This window comes from Lampetra fluviatilis, chromosome 49 (genome assembly GCF_964198595.1).
Source record: "Lampetra fluviatilis chromosome 49, kcLamFluv1.1, whole genome shotgun sequence".
NCBI lineage: Eukaryota > Metazoa > Chordata > Hyperoartia > Petromyzontiformes > Petromyzontidae > Lampetra > Lampetra fluviatilis.
In genome coordinates this window covers 1,005,618-1,023,073 of record NC_136323.1, presented here as the reverse complement: position 1 = coordinate 1,023,073, position 17,456 = coordinate 1,005,618, and the positions used below count along the sequence as shown (strand labels likewise).

Genomic DNA, 17,456 nt, shown 5'->3' with positions numbered 1-17,456 from the left:
ATTGAAAAGCTGCAAACCCCGCGATGCCAATGAAACCATGATGAAGCCCGCAAATCTTTCTCATTTGCCAACAAACATAAGCGCAAAAGACCGCGCAAAGCAGTTTCCCAGTGTGTTACATGACAGTGGGGGCAAATTATTTTGCACTCCGTGCAACTGCGTGTTGGACCACAGGCGGAAGTCGACGCTGGACAGTCACTTTGCAACCGACAAACATTCGAGGATGGTTAAAGCAGCAGCGGAATCAGCCAAGATGAAGCAGCTCACCTACACCGAGGCGTCAACTTCCAAAACAGTTGCTAGGGCTGAAAGAATCAAGGTCAGTAGCCTATTAGATTAAAGCGTGTAAAATTATGAAAAGGCTGATAGTTAAATTGAAACAGAGAGAGGTGTGTGTGAATGAGATTTCCAAGTATGTTGTGTGTGGATGTAAGTTAACGTTAGGGTTAGATAGACTAACAGTAGTGTAATTTCCCATGCAAGATGATTGATTTTGGCATGAAAGAATTATGTTTTATTTGCAGAAACACTACTGTTCTGTGAAAGGCTTACTGTAAATGATTCAGTTTTATACAGCAGTTTTCTGTAGGTTACACTGGACTTTGTGTGTGTGTGTAATACAGCCCAATGATACAAAAGTATTTTTCTGTTTGTAGATTTGTGAAACCTGGGTTGCCACCTGCACTGCCATCAACATCCCACTGTCTAAGACTGACCACCCTGCACTGAGGAAATTTCTGAATGAGAAAGTCATCAATGGCGGCGCCATTCCAGGGTTTCACCAGCTTCAAGATATGTACTTGGGAGCAGTATATGAGAAGGAAAAAGAGGAGCTGAAGACACTTCTTGCCAGAAAACCTCTTACTGTGATATTTGATGAGACTCCAGATGTCGAGGGGAGATGTGTCCTGAATATCCTCCTTGCACCACTTGAGAAGGATCATTCTGGGAGGATCTTGGCCTACCTTGCAGATACTGTTTTCCTTGAGCAATGCAATCATTCCACTGTATCCATGTCTGTCGTAAGGTGCCTTCAAGAATACAGCATTAACAACGAGGATGTGATTGGGTTCGACACTGATAATGCAGCCTACATGAAGAAGGCATTCACAGCAGCTCTGCAGTCGTTGTTCCCCAACTCGATACACATCACATGCATGGCACACATAATGAATCTCATTGGCAATGCCTTCCGCAAACCTTTTGTTCAGTTGAACAGCTTCATGCTAAGTTTCTCCCAGATGTTCTTCAATGCTGGATCACGCAAGAGAAGATACCTCTGCTTCTTGTCAAACAAGCTGCCTAGAAAAAAGGCGGTCATGCCTCCAAACCCCTGTGCAACACGCTGGAACTCCTGGTTCTCTGCAGTGCAGTACCACGCACAGCACTTTGGACTGTACAAGGAGTTCATAGAGATGGAAATCGAGGTAAAAACTTCCTTCACATAATTCCTCAATACAATTAACACTTCCTTTTCTTCATCAGTTAACCCCCTTTGCACATACAAACATGAATAGTTTAGTAAGATCAAAGTAAAAAAATTCATTGCATTGAACATATTGTATGTTTGACCTAATTCCTTTCTTTCTATTTGTGTTTTTATAGGTGTGTAGCAGAAGTGCTCCACAGTCTGTGGAGAGACTCCACGAGATGTTTCAAGACCAAGACCTAGCTCAGTCCCTGAATGTCCAGATCAACATCATGGCTGACAAGTGCAAACGCTTCCTAAGTCTTCTCGATATCTTCCAGAGCAGACGTCCTGTGACCACAAAGATCTTCACTTATCTGGAGGATCTGCAGGTGGTCTTTGCTGCCAACAAAGAGCTGCAGTATGAGGCGTGTGCCGAATACTTTGAAGGGTTTAACTTACCTTACACCACAAAGACACAGATCCTCTGCACAGTTGGTCAGGCATATGAAAACGCTGAAGAAAAGCTCACCAAATACATGTCACATGGGCAGCCGGCCATTGAGTTTCTCCAGGAGGTTAGGGTGTTTGACCCTCGCCACATTGCATTTCTAGATGACCCCGTAGCAAGCTACAAGGCCATTCCAGGTTTCACTGAAGTGCAGGGTGATGAATTTGATTCTTACTTCAAGACTCTTGGTCCAGCAGCACTCAGAGCTGCACCATTCAGCGTGGTGGATTTGGATGTTTTGGGATGGCCTACAGGAGAGACTTCCTGTGCTGAGTTCCTTGGCCAAGCGGTACAAAGATGCTGTCTCAAACTCAGCTGATGCTGAACGCAGCAACAGCATCTACAAACTAGTGTTGTCTAACCGAAGATCAACTACCAACCAAAACCTCAAAGCCTTGGTCTTCCTTTACCATAACCAACGAGTCCGCAGTGGAGCATTTGAGAGGGAGGAGATGGTGGAGGGGGAGGAGATGGACACTGAGGGAGAGGGGATGGAGGATGAGGATGGTGAATGATTGGCCAGTGTTAGAGGCTACGTAGTTAGTTTTATTCAGGAGTTTATGCAACTTTACAGTTGTAAGATTGCACTTTTTTGTTAGTAGTATGTAAATTTACATTACTGTAAGACTGTACTGTTACTGTATTGCTTACGTTACTGTGCACTGAAAACACTTATTTTAACAGAAGATGTCTGTTTTGTATAGCTACCTCTGTAAAACAGGAAGCACACATTTTATTTTTTAATATTTTATTTATTCATTTTTACAGAAGTTGTAGCATATTCATTTTGTAAAGCTACAGAACTTGTTCGACTCAATGTTTTGTAAGTTTGAGCCATCTGTTTAAGGTCTGAAATAAAACAAGATGAGAACTTAAATATTCCCAGCACTTTCTGTGATGTAGTATGCTTGCTTATCATAGGAAGTAATAAGAAATGACTCTTTACATTAAAGTAGTAGCCTAGTGAATAGGGTGTTGGGGGAATCACTTTTTTTTCTCTTTTTCATCAAACCGCAGTTTTTGCAAGTTCCCGCAATTTTTGCAAGTTCCCGCAATTTAATCGCATAAAATTGCATAAATATCCCGCATATTCCATCGCATTTTTTAAGAAAACGTGCCGCATAATCAACGATTTTTGCCTGCAACAATCACCAAAAAACTCCGCGTTTTTCTGGAGGGACTGGAGATTGATACTGGTAGGAACCACCTGGTTCCACCAGCCCACAGGGGATTATTGTGTTCGTCCGTCGTGCATCCAAAAATGGGGTGGGGCTGGGTGGAGAGGGTGGGGAGGGGCTGGTCACCCCGTGGTGCCCTGAAACAACTCAACGTTTAACCTACTCACGCCGGCTTGTGCCTGTCCTCACAGTCGGGCGTAATTGAGGAATACACCACGCCGCCGTTGACCCTGGCCATTGACCGAGCAACCCAATGTTCCTACCAGCTCCCTCCGCAGGAATGTTAATTATCAAGATGCAGCATCATCGGTTGTGATCAATTCACTTCTCATTTATCGTCACCACTCGCTACGCTCACCAGTTTGGGGTGAGGCTGAGGGGGGGATGACGTCACGGGACGCATTGGGGGAAAATGCGCGCTATGACGTCACGATCCCTACGGTGGAGCGAACGTCACACGACACTGCTCTGAGTTGGAGAGCAATGATGACGTTGAGACGTGCATGACGTAATGCGAAGCGAGTGATGTGAAAGGATGACGCCACGCAAGGGTGGGGCGATGTAAGGGGTTGGAGATGTAGATGGTGAGGGGAGATGACGTCACGCGACGCTGGTGGGTCAGTGATTGAAAAGTTTTCATTAAGATACCAAAATATTCAAATGTCGTAAATATAAATACAAACTTGTAAAATGTACACAGTCGCCATTTTTCCACAGAACTTCCGCGGGTTCCTGATAGTTGTACAATAACAAGTCACCAGAAACTGTATTAATAATCATTTATTCAGAGCACATCCATAAACACCAAAATTAATTATCCGTAACCACATCTGCTGTTTATACCATTAGTAATTTCACATGAAGTACAACATGTCAGCTTTGTGTAATGACCGAAATTCGAGAGCACTCGCCCAAAGCAAATATGCAGCCAGACTTCCAGGAAGTAGGGCACGGCCTCCTATTGGTGCAGAGGCCTCAATGGTGATTGGCCGGGAGGCAAGGTTTGAAGGGATTGGAGGAGAGGTTCAAACTGAAAAAGGCGGGAAGCGACGGTTGAGAACCGTTAAGGGAGGAGGACGGTGATTGGCTGGAAAAAAAGACAATGAGAGACGTTTTGAGAGAAGGGGCTCAAGAGGGATAAAAGGGAAGAGCTAAAGCAGCGAGGACGTTGGGGAGAGAGTACGAGCTCCAACCAACAAGCAAGAAGCCGGGCCTCATGTTGGTGCTGTGTCGAATAAAGGGCTCCGAGTACAACGTGTGTCGGTGTCGTTACATTTGTAACAATGTACCACTCAAGACAATGCATGTACAGGAGTTCTCTTTGCTGGTAGAGAAATATGATTTCAATTATACATCTCGCTTTCTCTTGCAACTCACAGGTGGCCTGTGGTACAGAACAACTCTATCCCTGACCCGCCCTGATTAGACATCTGGGGGAAAAGAGATGCAAAGCTCATCCGATCTCTCCAGTCTAAATATATGTTCTGATTATATTAGGGCTCTTCAATTAGATTATCTTACTGATAGGAACCACCTGGTTCCACCGTCCCATCGTGCATCCAAAAATTGGAGGGGAGGGTGGGGAGGGGCTGGGTGGGGAGGGGAGGATGGCAGAGGTTGCAACCGGGTAACCGATACCCGTACCCTACCTGGCTACCCGTACCCGGCCGGGTACCCGTTTGCGACCCTGGTGCGGCCGGGTACGGGTAAGGAATCAAAACCTGTTTGCGACCTCTGGAGGGTGGGGAAGAGCTGGGTGGGGAGGGGTTGGGCTGGGTGGGGAGGGGCTGGTCACCCTGTGGTGCCCTTATAAAACTCAACGTTTAGCCTACTCACGCCGGCTTGTGCCCGCTCTCACAGTCGGCCATATTTGCGGAATACACCACGCCGCCGTTGACCGAGCAACCCAACGTTCCTACCAGCTCCCTCCGCAGGAATGTGTTTAAGAGGGATGAGTGTTCCTCCTGCCCTTCTTCCCTCGCCCCTGTGCTGTCCTGCCCCTCTTCCCCCTGACGGACCTCACCAGGGTCCCCTCCGCCTTCCCCACGTCCTGGCTGAGCTCAGCCACGTAGCTTTCTTCTTTGGCAGACTCAATCGCTCTCTCACCTCCTCCGGAGCCATCGCTTCCTTTTACCGCCTCCACCAATTCTCCAGAGTCTCCAGTAGATGCGTCGCTTCCTTTTACCGCCTCCACCAATTCTCCAGAGTCTCCAGTAGATGCGTCGCTTCCTTTTACCGCCTCCACCGATTTTCCAGAGTCTCCAGAAGATGCGTCACTTTCTTTTACCGCCTCCACCAATTCTCCAGAATCTCCAGTAGAAGCGTCGCCTTCTTTTACCGACTCCACCAATTCTCTTGTGCTGCTGGGTTTTCCAATTGTCTCTCGGGCCTCCCCAGTCTTGTCTGTTCCCTCAATTAACTTGGAAGAATCTTCATCTTCATTACATGTGCTACCAGCTTCTCCAGTGTCCATTTCTTCAACCAAATCTGCAGGTTCTTCATATTTAGGATTTGTTTCCACAGCCTTGCTCAGATTTTCACTTTTGCTCATCTCTTCAAGTGGACAGCAGGCTCCTTCAGTCAAATCCATCTCTTTGACATCATTTTTAAGAGCTTCACTCGCACCCTCAGTAGTGATGCTAGTTTCTTCAACTGCTTTGCCACACTCAACGACAAGCACACCACCCTTCTCACCAGATACGCTGGCCACCTTCTCAGTGTCAGGATCCACTTTGCCAGTTTCTTCAAGGGGCGCAGGTAAGTTTTCTATCGCATCCTTGGTCATCGTACCGACCTTACCAGTTGACTGAGCAAGGTTTCCCAAAGTATTGCCGGTAATCTCCGCTGCCTCGTTGGCGACTTTAACCCCATCGGCAGATTTATCCAAACATGGCCCTTCTGCTCCGCTTATCTTCGCTACATTTCTACTTTGTTCTCCAACCTTACCAATCTTTTTAACCGCCCTTCCCGATTTATTCTTAGCCTTGCCTCCTGTTGCAACAGCCTTGCCTGCTCCAGCAGCCGTGTCTGCTGCTACAGTTACACCTGTAGCCTTACCCATTGCAACAATTACACCTCCTGTTGCAACAGCCTGAGGTGTTGCAACAACAGCCTGAGGTGTTGCAACAACAGCCTGAGGTGTTGCAACAACAGCCTGAGGTGTTGCAACAACAGGCTGAGGTGTTGCAACAACAGGCTGAGGTGTTGCAACAACAGGCTGAGGTGTTGCAACAACAGGCTGAGGTGTTGCAACAACAGGCTGAGGTGTTGCAACAACAGGCTGAGGTGTTGCAACAACAGCCTGAGGTGTTGCAACAACAGCCTGAGGTGTTGCAACAACAGCCTGAGGTTTTGCAACAACAGCCTGAGGTGTTGCAACAACAGCCTGAGGTGTTGCAACAACAGGCTGAGGTGTTGCAACAACAGGCTTAGGTGTTGCAACAACAGCCTGAGGTGTTGCAACAACAGCCTTAGGTGTTGCAACAACAGCCTTAGGTGTTGCAACAACAGCCTGAGGTGTTGCAACAACAGCCTGAGGTGTTGCAACAACAGCCTGAGGTGTTGCAACAACAGCCTGAGGTGTTGCAACAACAGCCTGATGTGTTGCAACCACAGCCTTAGGTGTTGCAACAACAGCCTTAGGTGTTGCAACAACAGCCTGAGGTGTTGCAACAACAGCCTTAGGTGTTGCAACAACAGCCTTAGGTGTTGCAACAGCAGCCTTAGGTGTTGCAACAGCCTTAGGTGTTGCAACAGCAGCCTTAGGTGTTGCAACAACAGCCTTAGGTGTTGCAACAACAGCCTTAGGTGTTGCAACAACAGGCTTAGGTGTTGCAACAGCAGCCTGAGGTGTTGCAACAGCAGCCTTAGGTGTTGCAACAACAGCCTTAGGTGTTGCAACAGGCTTAGGTGTTGCAACAACAGCCTTTCCTGTTGCAACAACAGCCTTAGGTGGTGCAACAGCCTGAACTGCTCCAACAGCCTTGACTCGGGCAACAGCCTTTCCTGTTGCAACAGCCTTAGGTGGTGGAACAGCCTTGACTGGTGCAGCAGCCTTGACTGGTGCAGCAGCCTTGACTGGTGGAACAGCCTTGACTGGTGGAACAGCAGCCTTAGGTGGTGCAGCAGCCTTAGGTGGTGTAACAGCCTTGACTGGTGCAGCAGCCTTGACTGGTGCAGCAGCCTTGACTGGTGCAGCAGCCTTGACTGGTGCACCAGCCTTGACTGGTGGAACAGCCTTACGTGTGCCCATGGCTGTCTTGGCAGCGACATTAACCGCTTTCTTGGTGACCACTCCCACCGCGCTGCCCGCTTCGGCGATCGCTTTCTTGCCCTTCTGAGCCACCACCTTCGTGTTGCCGGCCGGTTTGCTTGCCAGTCCAGCCCGTTTGGGGCCCTCCGGCGCTCTCTCTGCTGCCTGCAGGGCGCCCGACTGGGCCTTGCTCGACTCGACACTCGCTCCGACGCTCTCTTTAAATTTCCGCAAGAGTTCCTCCTCTTCCCTCTTCATCTGTTCCATCTCTTTCTCATAGAGGGCCTTTAAACAAGAGAATGCATCCGCAGAAAGGTCAATGTTGGTTCCCGAATAACAGCTCTGTACACTCTGCAATCAATCGAGCGGTTTCGCATCAATAATGGAAATGAGATAGGAAGTTTGGCATTCGTGCTATTCATGTAGCGCAATGGTGCCATGTTTCAGATACAGTCCGCAGTAGTTTCACAGTAGCGGGCAATGTTGCTGTGTGGCATTCCCAACTGAGTAATTCACAGGTATTTTTTTTTCGAATTTGGTCAATTTGGACCATGATGCTGGCACACAATAACCTGCTCTATTTGAATGTCACGGGATCTTTAAGGTCTACTGTGAAGCAAATGGGTATTTTATGGTTATTACACACTGGCAGTAATAACCAGGGCGGCCTGCTGGATCTGAACTGCGAACCTCTGCGAAAATCTGCAAAGGCGCTACTGCTGAGCCACATCACCACCCCACAAGACTAGTTTTTAGTATTCCAAGCCCTGTTATTACAACTTTATTGTGTAATTAGTTACCAAGTTATTTCAAGGTGACGTTTGGTGGATCATGCAGATTTGAGAAAATCCGAAAATCCAAAATTCTCTGGGCTGTGACATGGTCAGGGAATGCGGACTGGCAAAATGAATCTGAAGTCTCCGAATCAAAAATGTATTTCCCCGAGTAAAGCCCATTAAGTTTTACTCGACTCGGCTGGGGGGATATCATCAAATGATCTCACGGACACTTCTGTGTGGACTTTTGAGTGTTCTTCCCCTTGTAATGCAAGGGGTCTTACTGCTGTTTACTCCAACATGCAAAGCAACGCTTTAAAAATAAATTGACCAAAACACCTCTGTACAGAACCTTAATTTAAAATTAAATAGTACTGAGATTTACCGAGGATTCCTGGGGTTAAGGCATGCAATTAGTATTAATCATGGACCAGTTACCGTTATCAACATAACGCAAGAGTTTAAACGCTTTCACAAAGTAAAAAAAAAGTGTTGATTAGCAAAAGTGCAGGGTTTTAAGAAGGCCTGTCATGGCATAACAAAATGTATTCATATGTACTTTAGGTAAAATAACAATTATTCATAACAGTAGAGGACAACCACAGTGCTAGCTAGCAATGTTATAAATGATCATAGCAATACTTAAAGCTTTCGTGACTGCAGGAATTCATATTCTTTGGGTCTTTCGATAAAGTCACGTTGCGATCGAAACGTCACGATATTTAAATATTTTATAATTTCCCTATTATTTTATAAATTTATTATTCACTTCAATTTTTTTTTTTTATATCTACGTGACTTTACCGAAAGACCCAAAGAAGATCATAGCAATAATGGGGTAGCATGTGGACAACATTGTCAACCATTTTCAATGGAATGATGATCATAATAATAATGATAGAAAGAGTAAAATGGATAACCTCTTTGTACTTCTCAAACAATTGGATATTCTTCGGCTGGGAGAGGATGCACTTGGCAGCGTGTATGGCAACTTCTTTTCTTTCTTCCAAGTAATTCTAAAACACAAAACAGCGTTTCAGTTCAACACGACTGCGATCGATTCATAACTAATTTTTTGGCCGAGATGGCTGCGAGACTAAAAAGCCAGTGTGTTGTACATCCCCCCTCCACCCGACAACCGAATAAATGAAGTTGTCACGTGAACAAACGTGCCAATTTATTATTTTTTTTTAAAAATTGCAGGTAAGGCCCACTGAGCTATCTAGCTATTTTTCACAAGCGAACTGGCAACAAATAAAGCTCAACAAAGTGGCTCATCACGTGGACATGTATCGCTGCCAAATATTGCTTCAGCACAACGCAGATATGTTGTAGATTTTAACAATTCTGAAAATGATGCTGGTTGTAACTACCAGTGAAACATCCGTACCCAGTTGTTAAACATTGTGGCTCGCTCTCCAACAACATTACCGGTGGTGCTGTAGCAGTAATAAATTGGCATGTTTGTTTGAGTAACAACTTTATTTATTTGGCTGTACCAGGTGGAGTAGGGTGCACAACACACATTGCCATTTTTACTCACGTGGTGAATTGACCCAAATATATATTATCAATGATGTTAATCACGACAGTGCATGTGTAAAATTCACTTCTGCAATTGTTTTCAGTCATGAAACAGCACACGTGCACGTTTCTCACTCGCTACCGAGGCCACCATCTCCCGACTTGCCAGGGTAGGATGGCAGTACAGGATGGCAGTACAGGATGGCAGTACAGTAGTCTCCCACGCGTTTGTCCCACTCATCAAGTGGGGTGTTCCAATGTCCTTGCCAACCTTCTCCACACTGCCCTGTCCTGCGCCAGCTCTCTTTCCACTCCTCGGGCCACCGTGTCCGATCGCACCACAGCCCCCCCCCCACCTCTTTTTCTTTCTTCCTAATGATCTCTTTCCTTCCACACCTTCTGACCCACATAATTGTCCTGCTATCTCTCCACACGACCGAACTGCACCAGCCTTTCTCCGTCATCTTCTCTGTAATTTCTACCACCTTGAGTCTTCCTCTCACTTCTTCATTTCTCACCCTGTCCTTCCTTGTTAAACCCAACATCCACCGCAACATCCTCATCTCTGTCACTGCCATAACTTAGTCCTCCCTCTTTCTTGTACCCCAGCACTCGGCCACATACAACAGCATTGGCTTCACCACCATCTTGTACACTTTTACCTTCTAACAGGATGGCAGTACAGTAAGTGGGATAATTCCCATCCGTACAGGGATTGAGTGTTACACCCCACTCACACATGCAGGGTTTCTACGGGTACTCTGATTTCCTTCCACAAGTATAAACCCTCACTAATGGGGATGGCCAAACATACAGATATAGGACCACAGAGCGTTGGGCCCATTGTTGACACTGGTTGTCTGCTTTTCTGTCAATCTGTCAGCCCACTCATGTTACTCGCCTCCCCCTTCTTTCTCGAGGTGCCGCATATATCACGTGGCTCTCTTTCACACCCAGTGTTAGTGACGACGAACGCATCACCCTCTCCCCTCGTCACTCCATATTTTTTTACAATTACTGCCTGTAATCCAGCACGGTGGAGGCGAGGGTTTGTGAATCCCACAAATGTTCCGGAGCTCACTTTCCGTGGGTGTTAAAGAGGTGCCCTAAACCCTGGATTGTCAGGAGAAGGCAGTACAGCAAAGTGCAGACTAATATCGCATGTCACTTTCTTTATGAATCAGAATATTTATTTATGGAATGGTGTTGCCCCCTCCCACGACTGGGTTTACTCTGGGTGCTCCGGTATCCTCCCACTTGCATTTACACGAATTGGTTGAAAACATCTTAATATATAGAGGATCACAGATCGTGGACAATTGTTGGCAACACTTGCTCACTGCCTGGCTGCTGCCTGCCAGCCCGTCTGTGGTTCCTCAGCAATTGTGAGATGAAATTTGCACGAATGCCACTGTGTGAAACTAAACATTATTATAACACCACCTGCCCACCACTAACATATGCATTGCAAAAAGTGGCTGAGTTCACAACATTTACTTTCAAATATATATACTTTTAATATTTGTCTTATAATCTGGTAAAATACGGTAAGTGCTACTGTATTAAAACTTAAGAAAGACAATTTAGCCTCACCTGTTTCTGGAGTACGTGTGTATTCGAAGCCATGTGCTCATTCAGGATTTTAGAATCGTTAACCAAATAGGTGTTGCAGGCGTGACACCGAATCATGTCTTTAACCTCCATATCATCATCCAATTTTAGCCGTGCTGTGAAAACAGGGCAAAAGACACATTTCTTAAAAAATACACCCTCTTACGCACATGTCATTAATTCATGACCAAGTGGGAGCCAATTGAGATTTGTTAATATAAAGGTTCATCTGGTACACGGTGAATCGTCGCGTGGCTAAAAAACCTGGACAGGGTGACATGGTAGGTTCAGTCACAATAACAACAATAATGATGACGACAATTCCTACAGCGCCGTAAAACGGCAAGCCGTTACAACGGTGCTGAACAAGCAACAACAAAAAAAGAAACGTTCGGTCATTAATCCATCGTAATGCGAATGAAAGGAAATGTCACTGGTGAATACCGACAAGGTGAGTGCAGGTTTGGGCGAGTCTTTAAATCAAGGCAGCGAACTCAGCGGCTCGGATGTGTGCCGGCACAGCGGGGGAACAAACTCTGCCCCGTGAACGTGGGCCGCAGCTCAGTGGCGTGAAGGGAACGTGGGAGAAAGCATCTCTCTCGTGTAGGCAGCAGCGCAAGACTACACAATCGCGAAAGCAGCCGTGCAGACGGACACGCGCGCAAAGGGTGCAGGAGTCTGGTGGCGTAAAAACCTTTATCAGGATCGCAGGGAATATTCACGGTCGGTTCCATCGTACTTCCCCAGGCACCCTCCTCCCTCAATCGCATCCTCTGCTTACGTTTCTCATTTCGAGCTTTCATCAATTCCTGCGGAAAAAGAGCGACGGTCACAAGAGGACACGCACCACCAACCCCCTATTACATGCTTAACCCCTCCTACAATCCAATGCGACACGGCAATGCGATTTACCCTGAGGAGACGGAGGGCCATGGGGCTCTCGCCGAAGGATTCATCGACGATCCTCATCGACTCGCAGTGTGGCTTGCTCTTCAAGTGCATCTCCAACTCGTCCTCTTCGGTCGTGCGGAATCGACACATCGGGCACGACAAGAGATTCCTGTTGGTTTGGGACACCGCCACAGTCACATGACATGACACCAACAAGGCACCCGGCCAGGTGACTTAGCGGTAGAACAAGCGGCTTGCAGTCCAATCAGTGGGTTAACATTTCAAAACCTGATCTGGAGCGGGGGGGGGGAATGACTCGACCCATTATCCCTCCTGGGTCAATAAAATAAGGACCGCTCTTTTGGGGATGTCAATCGTGCTTGTCCTGTGGATAAACTCACCCCAGTCACGGGAATCACTGTGACATAAATGCGACAGATTTGGAACGTGATGCTGGCGCAACACGGTCTCTTTTTTTTTAATAACCTTATCATACATTTAACGTCCACTGTGAAGTAGACACCGCATATTCACGGTTAATACACTCGCGGTATTAACCAGGGTGGACGCAAGGCCCAAACCGCAAACCTCTACAAATTCCTCCAACACACAATGACGGGTGTCTACTGCATTGTTGCACGATCCATCAACTGAGCCCCCAAGTCACTACATCAAACACGAGGCCTACACACAGGTGAGACCGTTTACAGGTTGAGGCTCTCGCAGGTGCGGGTCATGCAGGTGTGACTTCTCAACAGGTGAGGCTTAGACAGGCGAAGCATCCACGAGTGTGCCTCGCTAGTGAACACGTCACCAGGCATCCTTCGCAAAGAAAGACAGTGCATCTCACCAGGGGTCAAATCTTGATAAATGGAAATCTGTCCACGTGTCTGCATGGGCACAACGCCCTAACAAAAAATTGTAAAATAAAAGACTCACCTAACCTCTGCCCAGTGTCGCTTTTTTTCGCTCCCTGTAATCCAAAACACGAAAGTTGGACACTAAATGATGAACATCCGTTGCCTCCAGCAGATAGGTCAAACATTTATACACTCAATTGGCAGTATACATAGCAATCATTGCCCCCTACAGGCAGACCAATGCCCCAGGTCACTCTTGCAGCTGATGCTTATTCTGGTCTCTTGGGTTATCACCTGGAGAAACCAAACCAAGACTGAAAACAACTCAGCAGGGGTTGAAGGAAGCGACAATCCAAATAGCAAACAGTGCAGCTGCGCAATTATTTTCCCACTCCGATATGAAATCAATGTTAACTTCCAGGACTATACATGCAGTACTCTTAAAGATTTCGAAAACATCGTATAAATGTGGTTCACTAAACATAAACGTGCCACGAGCCTCCTTATCACTGCAACTTTACGATGCACGATGCTTGCCGTGCACATTGTCAGTTATACACCAACATTAAGTTCATGAACAACTAAAATTACGATACAATAAAAGAGCTACGTCGTCAATTACTCTTAAAAACATTTTGCAAAGTACTCATTTAATGGGTAATTCATAATTGCTTTTTGGCGCAGAGCGCGTGAGTGAAATACCAATGTGTGTTGAACACCCTGACACAGTTTTTTGACCACAAAAATCCAGCAAGAATCATAATATCAGTTACAAAAGCTTGCATGTTAAATGTAATGGCTCATAGCAACTTATTTACAACTTGAATTTAGATATTATTATTACTTCAGGTAAGATGTCACATACCTGGGGGATAAACGTCTAACTCCAGTTCATCCGGCCAAAGGTTCACAAAGAAATCCTGCAAGAAAACAAGATAGAGCTCGAAAGACAACCTCGTCGAACGTTCACACATTGTGTTGAAATAACAATTACGTCGCAAATGTATGCACTCAAATCCCTATCGGCAGTCAACTAACCCCAACATCTTTCGCTGCCGATAAAAGGACTTTTTTTTTTAGTGTGTTTGGGGGCTCTTCCACTATTGGCTGAAGGCTCCAAGGAATTAGGCCAATTCGACGACTCTGGACAGAAAATTGACACGTTCATTGCTGCGGGTGATGTCCATTCAGTACGCCGCAAGGACACTGCGCCACCGAGTCATCTACGCGCGTCTCGACTCGGCAAATGTGTGCGACGTCAGTGGCACAGCCCGGCTTGTGCTGTGGAAAAACCACCTGGCGCCTCAAGCCGTGCCAAAGCGGCTCGGCACGGCCACGGCGCCGCTTGGTCGTACAGCACGAAAAGTGTCACGAGGTACCTGATTAGCATTGGCGTCATCCTTCAGTTTTTTCGACGGTGTCGCCGCTGGGTCTTCCTTGTCAGTATTTACGCATTTTCTCTTCAGGCTCAAGGAATCGGTCTGGAAGCCCGTGGTACCGGGCATGTCCCATTGCGCTTCGTAATCCCACATGGCCATCTCCAGGTCAAGGGCGTTGGCTGCGGATGAGCCCAGGACTTGAGAAGCGGAGCTCTTTTGATCGCCGCTGTCCTTCTGCTCAGCGGAATGCTCCATGCTAGTCGACCGATCTACGATTAGGTGACTTTGAAGGTCGCACACACACAACCCCTCAAAGCACGGTCAACGAGATGAGATGGAGTGTCGGTCCACCCTCCCGCTGTTTGTTGAAGGCGCTGTGTTCAGCAAACTGGACGCTGATGCGCGGTGAGGTTTGGTGCATTGCCGAGACAGCACGCCACACGCCCGTCTGCTTGTCGAGCTCACAGCGGTCTCAAGAAGCTGTGAACAGAAAGCAAACTTCAAGCTCACACAGGCCACTGCAACACGGTTTCATAGAAATATAAGGAAACTAACGATTATGTTTATAAATTACCAGACCTATACACAAACAGAACACAATTATTCCTTAACCTTATTACGATTCATAGAATATTTTTTTAATGAAGCCACCTAATTATCTGGTCAAATTTGAGTTGCTAGTACGATCCGTCAACCGACACAGCCAAACAAATTCAACCGCCATGTGTACAAGCGTTTAACACGCCATTTATTATCTATTGTTGCAGATCACCGGTAAGTTGAAGCGCAATTCTCAACCAAATTTAGAAATTAGATACAACTGACCCTGGATTTTTATTCGAATTTATGATGCATGAGATTGTCTCAAGTGAAATGCCGTTAATCTAATTGCTGATTTTAAATGAGAATTGCTCAAAGGTGAGTTAAAAAATGTACAATTGGTGCGTGGCTAAACGCTTGAAACAACACTGCGTTGAGAACTATCTGTGTCTTGACAAAAGGGCTTCAATAAACATACACACACAGAAATCGACAGGTATTTGTTTCATCTTAAATGTATGTGTTGCAAAGGGGGCAAATGAACATTCAGTGATGACTCAACAAAAAAAATATAATCGTCTGTCCTTCATGTCAGATATCCGACCTTTTCACAAAATAATCTCCCCTGGCCAATTAACCGCCTTACACCCAGGGCAATATTTATGCATGGCTGTTCATCACTAGTAGACTTGTGTAACTAACCATCAGTAGGCCATAGATGGAACATTTCAGAAAAAACCACAGGAGTGCCATTGTGGCCATGCAAGCAAAACGAAGGGGACCATCAAGCCAACCATGAGACCCACAAAGATCCACAGAGATACGGTACAGTGACCCACATGTATACCTACGTGACTTTACCGAAATAGCCAGAGTATTAATCCTTGATCGTTTCTGCGTGGATTAAATATCGACCGTTCTATAGGATTCGGGGGGGGGGGTGTAAAAAGAATGCGTGCGTACAGGGAGGGGGGGAGGGGGTCAAGTTTTGATAGATTTTTGCGTGCGTACTAATAGTTAAGGGCGCCGCGGTGGCTAGATGTGAACTCCTTCGCCTGATGTACAGGAGGTCGTGGGTTCAATCCCGACCCTGACGCCCGCTGCTGCTGTATATGTGGAGTCTGCGGTGTCTCTCTCTCTCGCGTGGATTTTTCTCCGGTTTTACCCTCCACGTTTAGAATCGACGTCACGACGCGTTCAGAGGATTTGGCTGCTGCTGCTGCTATAAATGTTCACACCGGGGATGCTGATACGCCGCCAACTTCGTTGGGATATCATTTGTGATGTCCAGGTCGCTTCTAAAAACTAGCTCAGTGGGGCCTTACCTGACAAAGTAAAAAAAATTGTAACATTTTATTGACCCTGAACATGTTTTTCATATTCACGGCTCATCTTAACGTAAAATGTATTACGCTTTGGAGAATACAATTGGGGTCACGGGACTTGTGGAGCACCCTGCGAGCCGGATACCCCCCCCCCAACCCGGCCGGCCCCCCCCACAACCCCCCACCAACAACCCCCCCACAACCCGCCCGCCCCACCCCCACAAATCCCCCACACAACCCGCCCCCCCCCCCACAACCCCCCCCCGCACAACCCGCCCGCCCCCCCCACAACCCCCCCCCCACAACCCGCCCGGCACGGCCCCCCCCACAACCTGCCCGGCCCCCACACAACCCCCCCCCACAACCCGCCCGCCCCCCCCCCCCCAACACCCGCCCGGCCCCCCCCCACAACCCGCCCGGCCCCCCCCCCCCACAACCCGCCCGCCCCCCCACAACCCGCCCGGCCCCCCCCACAACCCCCCCCCCACAACCCACCCGGCCCCCCCCCCCACAACCCGCCCGGCCCCCCCCCACAACCCGCCCGGCCCCCCCCACAACCCGCCCGGCCCCCCCCCCACAACCCCCCCCCCCACAACCCGCCCGGCCCCCCCCACAACCCCCCCCCCCACAACCCACCCGGCCCCCCCCCACAACCCGCCCGGCCCCCCCCCCACAACCCGCCCGGCCCCCCCCACAACCCCCCACCACCCCCCCCGCCCCCACCACCACCCCCCGTGGCACGCGAGGAGTGAGCGACCTTAGGCCCCCGTGGGGTTTCGGGGGAATTCGATTTTTAACGGCACCCAGAGTGCTTGTAGCGACTTTATTTAAAACGTCTCTTGAATACTCACAAGGCGTCTCGGGTTGGCTCGCAGAGAATGTAATTATCAAAATAACAACATCAACACGAGACTTTCCTCGGCGTGTAACTCGCGGATCCAACAATCGCCTCACGCTAGGCAAGACGGAGGCTTCGGACGTGCGTGATGACGTCATCACGCATGACCCGTCTGGCTTTTTCATTGAGTGCAACGTCATCACGCAAAGGTTGGCCAGGCTCCTTTGTTGAGTGACGTCATCACGTCGTGTTTAACACGTGCGATAATCAATTCATAGATTATTTACACTGAGGATACCGAACATTGATATCACTGGATATCATTGAAAAATAGCTGTTTGGCTCATCGGATTCCTCGTTTAA

At 47.8% G+C, this 17,456-nt stretch overlaps 1 protein-coding gene across 1 annotated transcript; it reads right to left on the bottom strand.

The window, feature by feature from the left end:
• Positions 1 to 4,470: 4,470 nt before the first annotated feature.
• On the bottom strand, positions 4,471 to 17,245 carry LOC144948344 (uncharacterized). Its single transcript, XM_078877772.1, has 10 exons — positions 17,107 to 17,245; positions 14,391 to 14,870; positions 13,877 to 13,931; positions 13,091 to 13,124; positions 12,173 to 12,320; positions 11,955 to 12,069; positions 11,243 to 11,376; positions 9,046 to 9,141; positions 6,630 to 7,634; positions 4,471 to 4,527 (listed from the first exon to the last, which is right to left on the bottom strand). The coding sequence occupies exons 2-10, from the start codon at positions 14,643 to 14,645 to the stop codon at positions 4,471 to 4,473; spliced, it is 1,899 nt and encodes a 632-aa protein (XP_078733898.1). The 5' UTR covers positions 14,646 to 14,870; positions 17,107 to 17,245.
• Between the last annotated feature and the right edge of the window lie 211 nt (positions 17,246 to 17,456).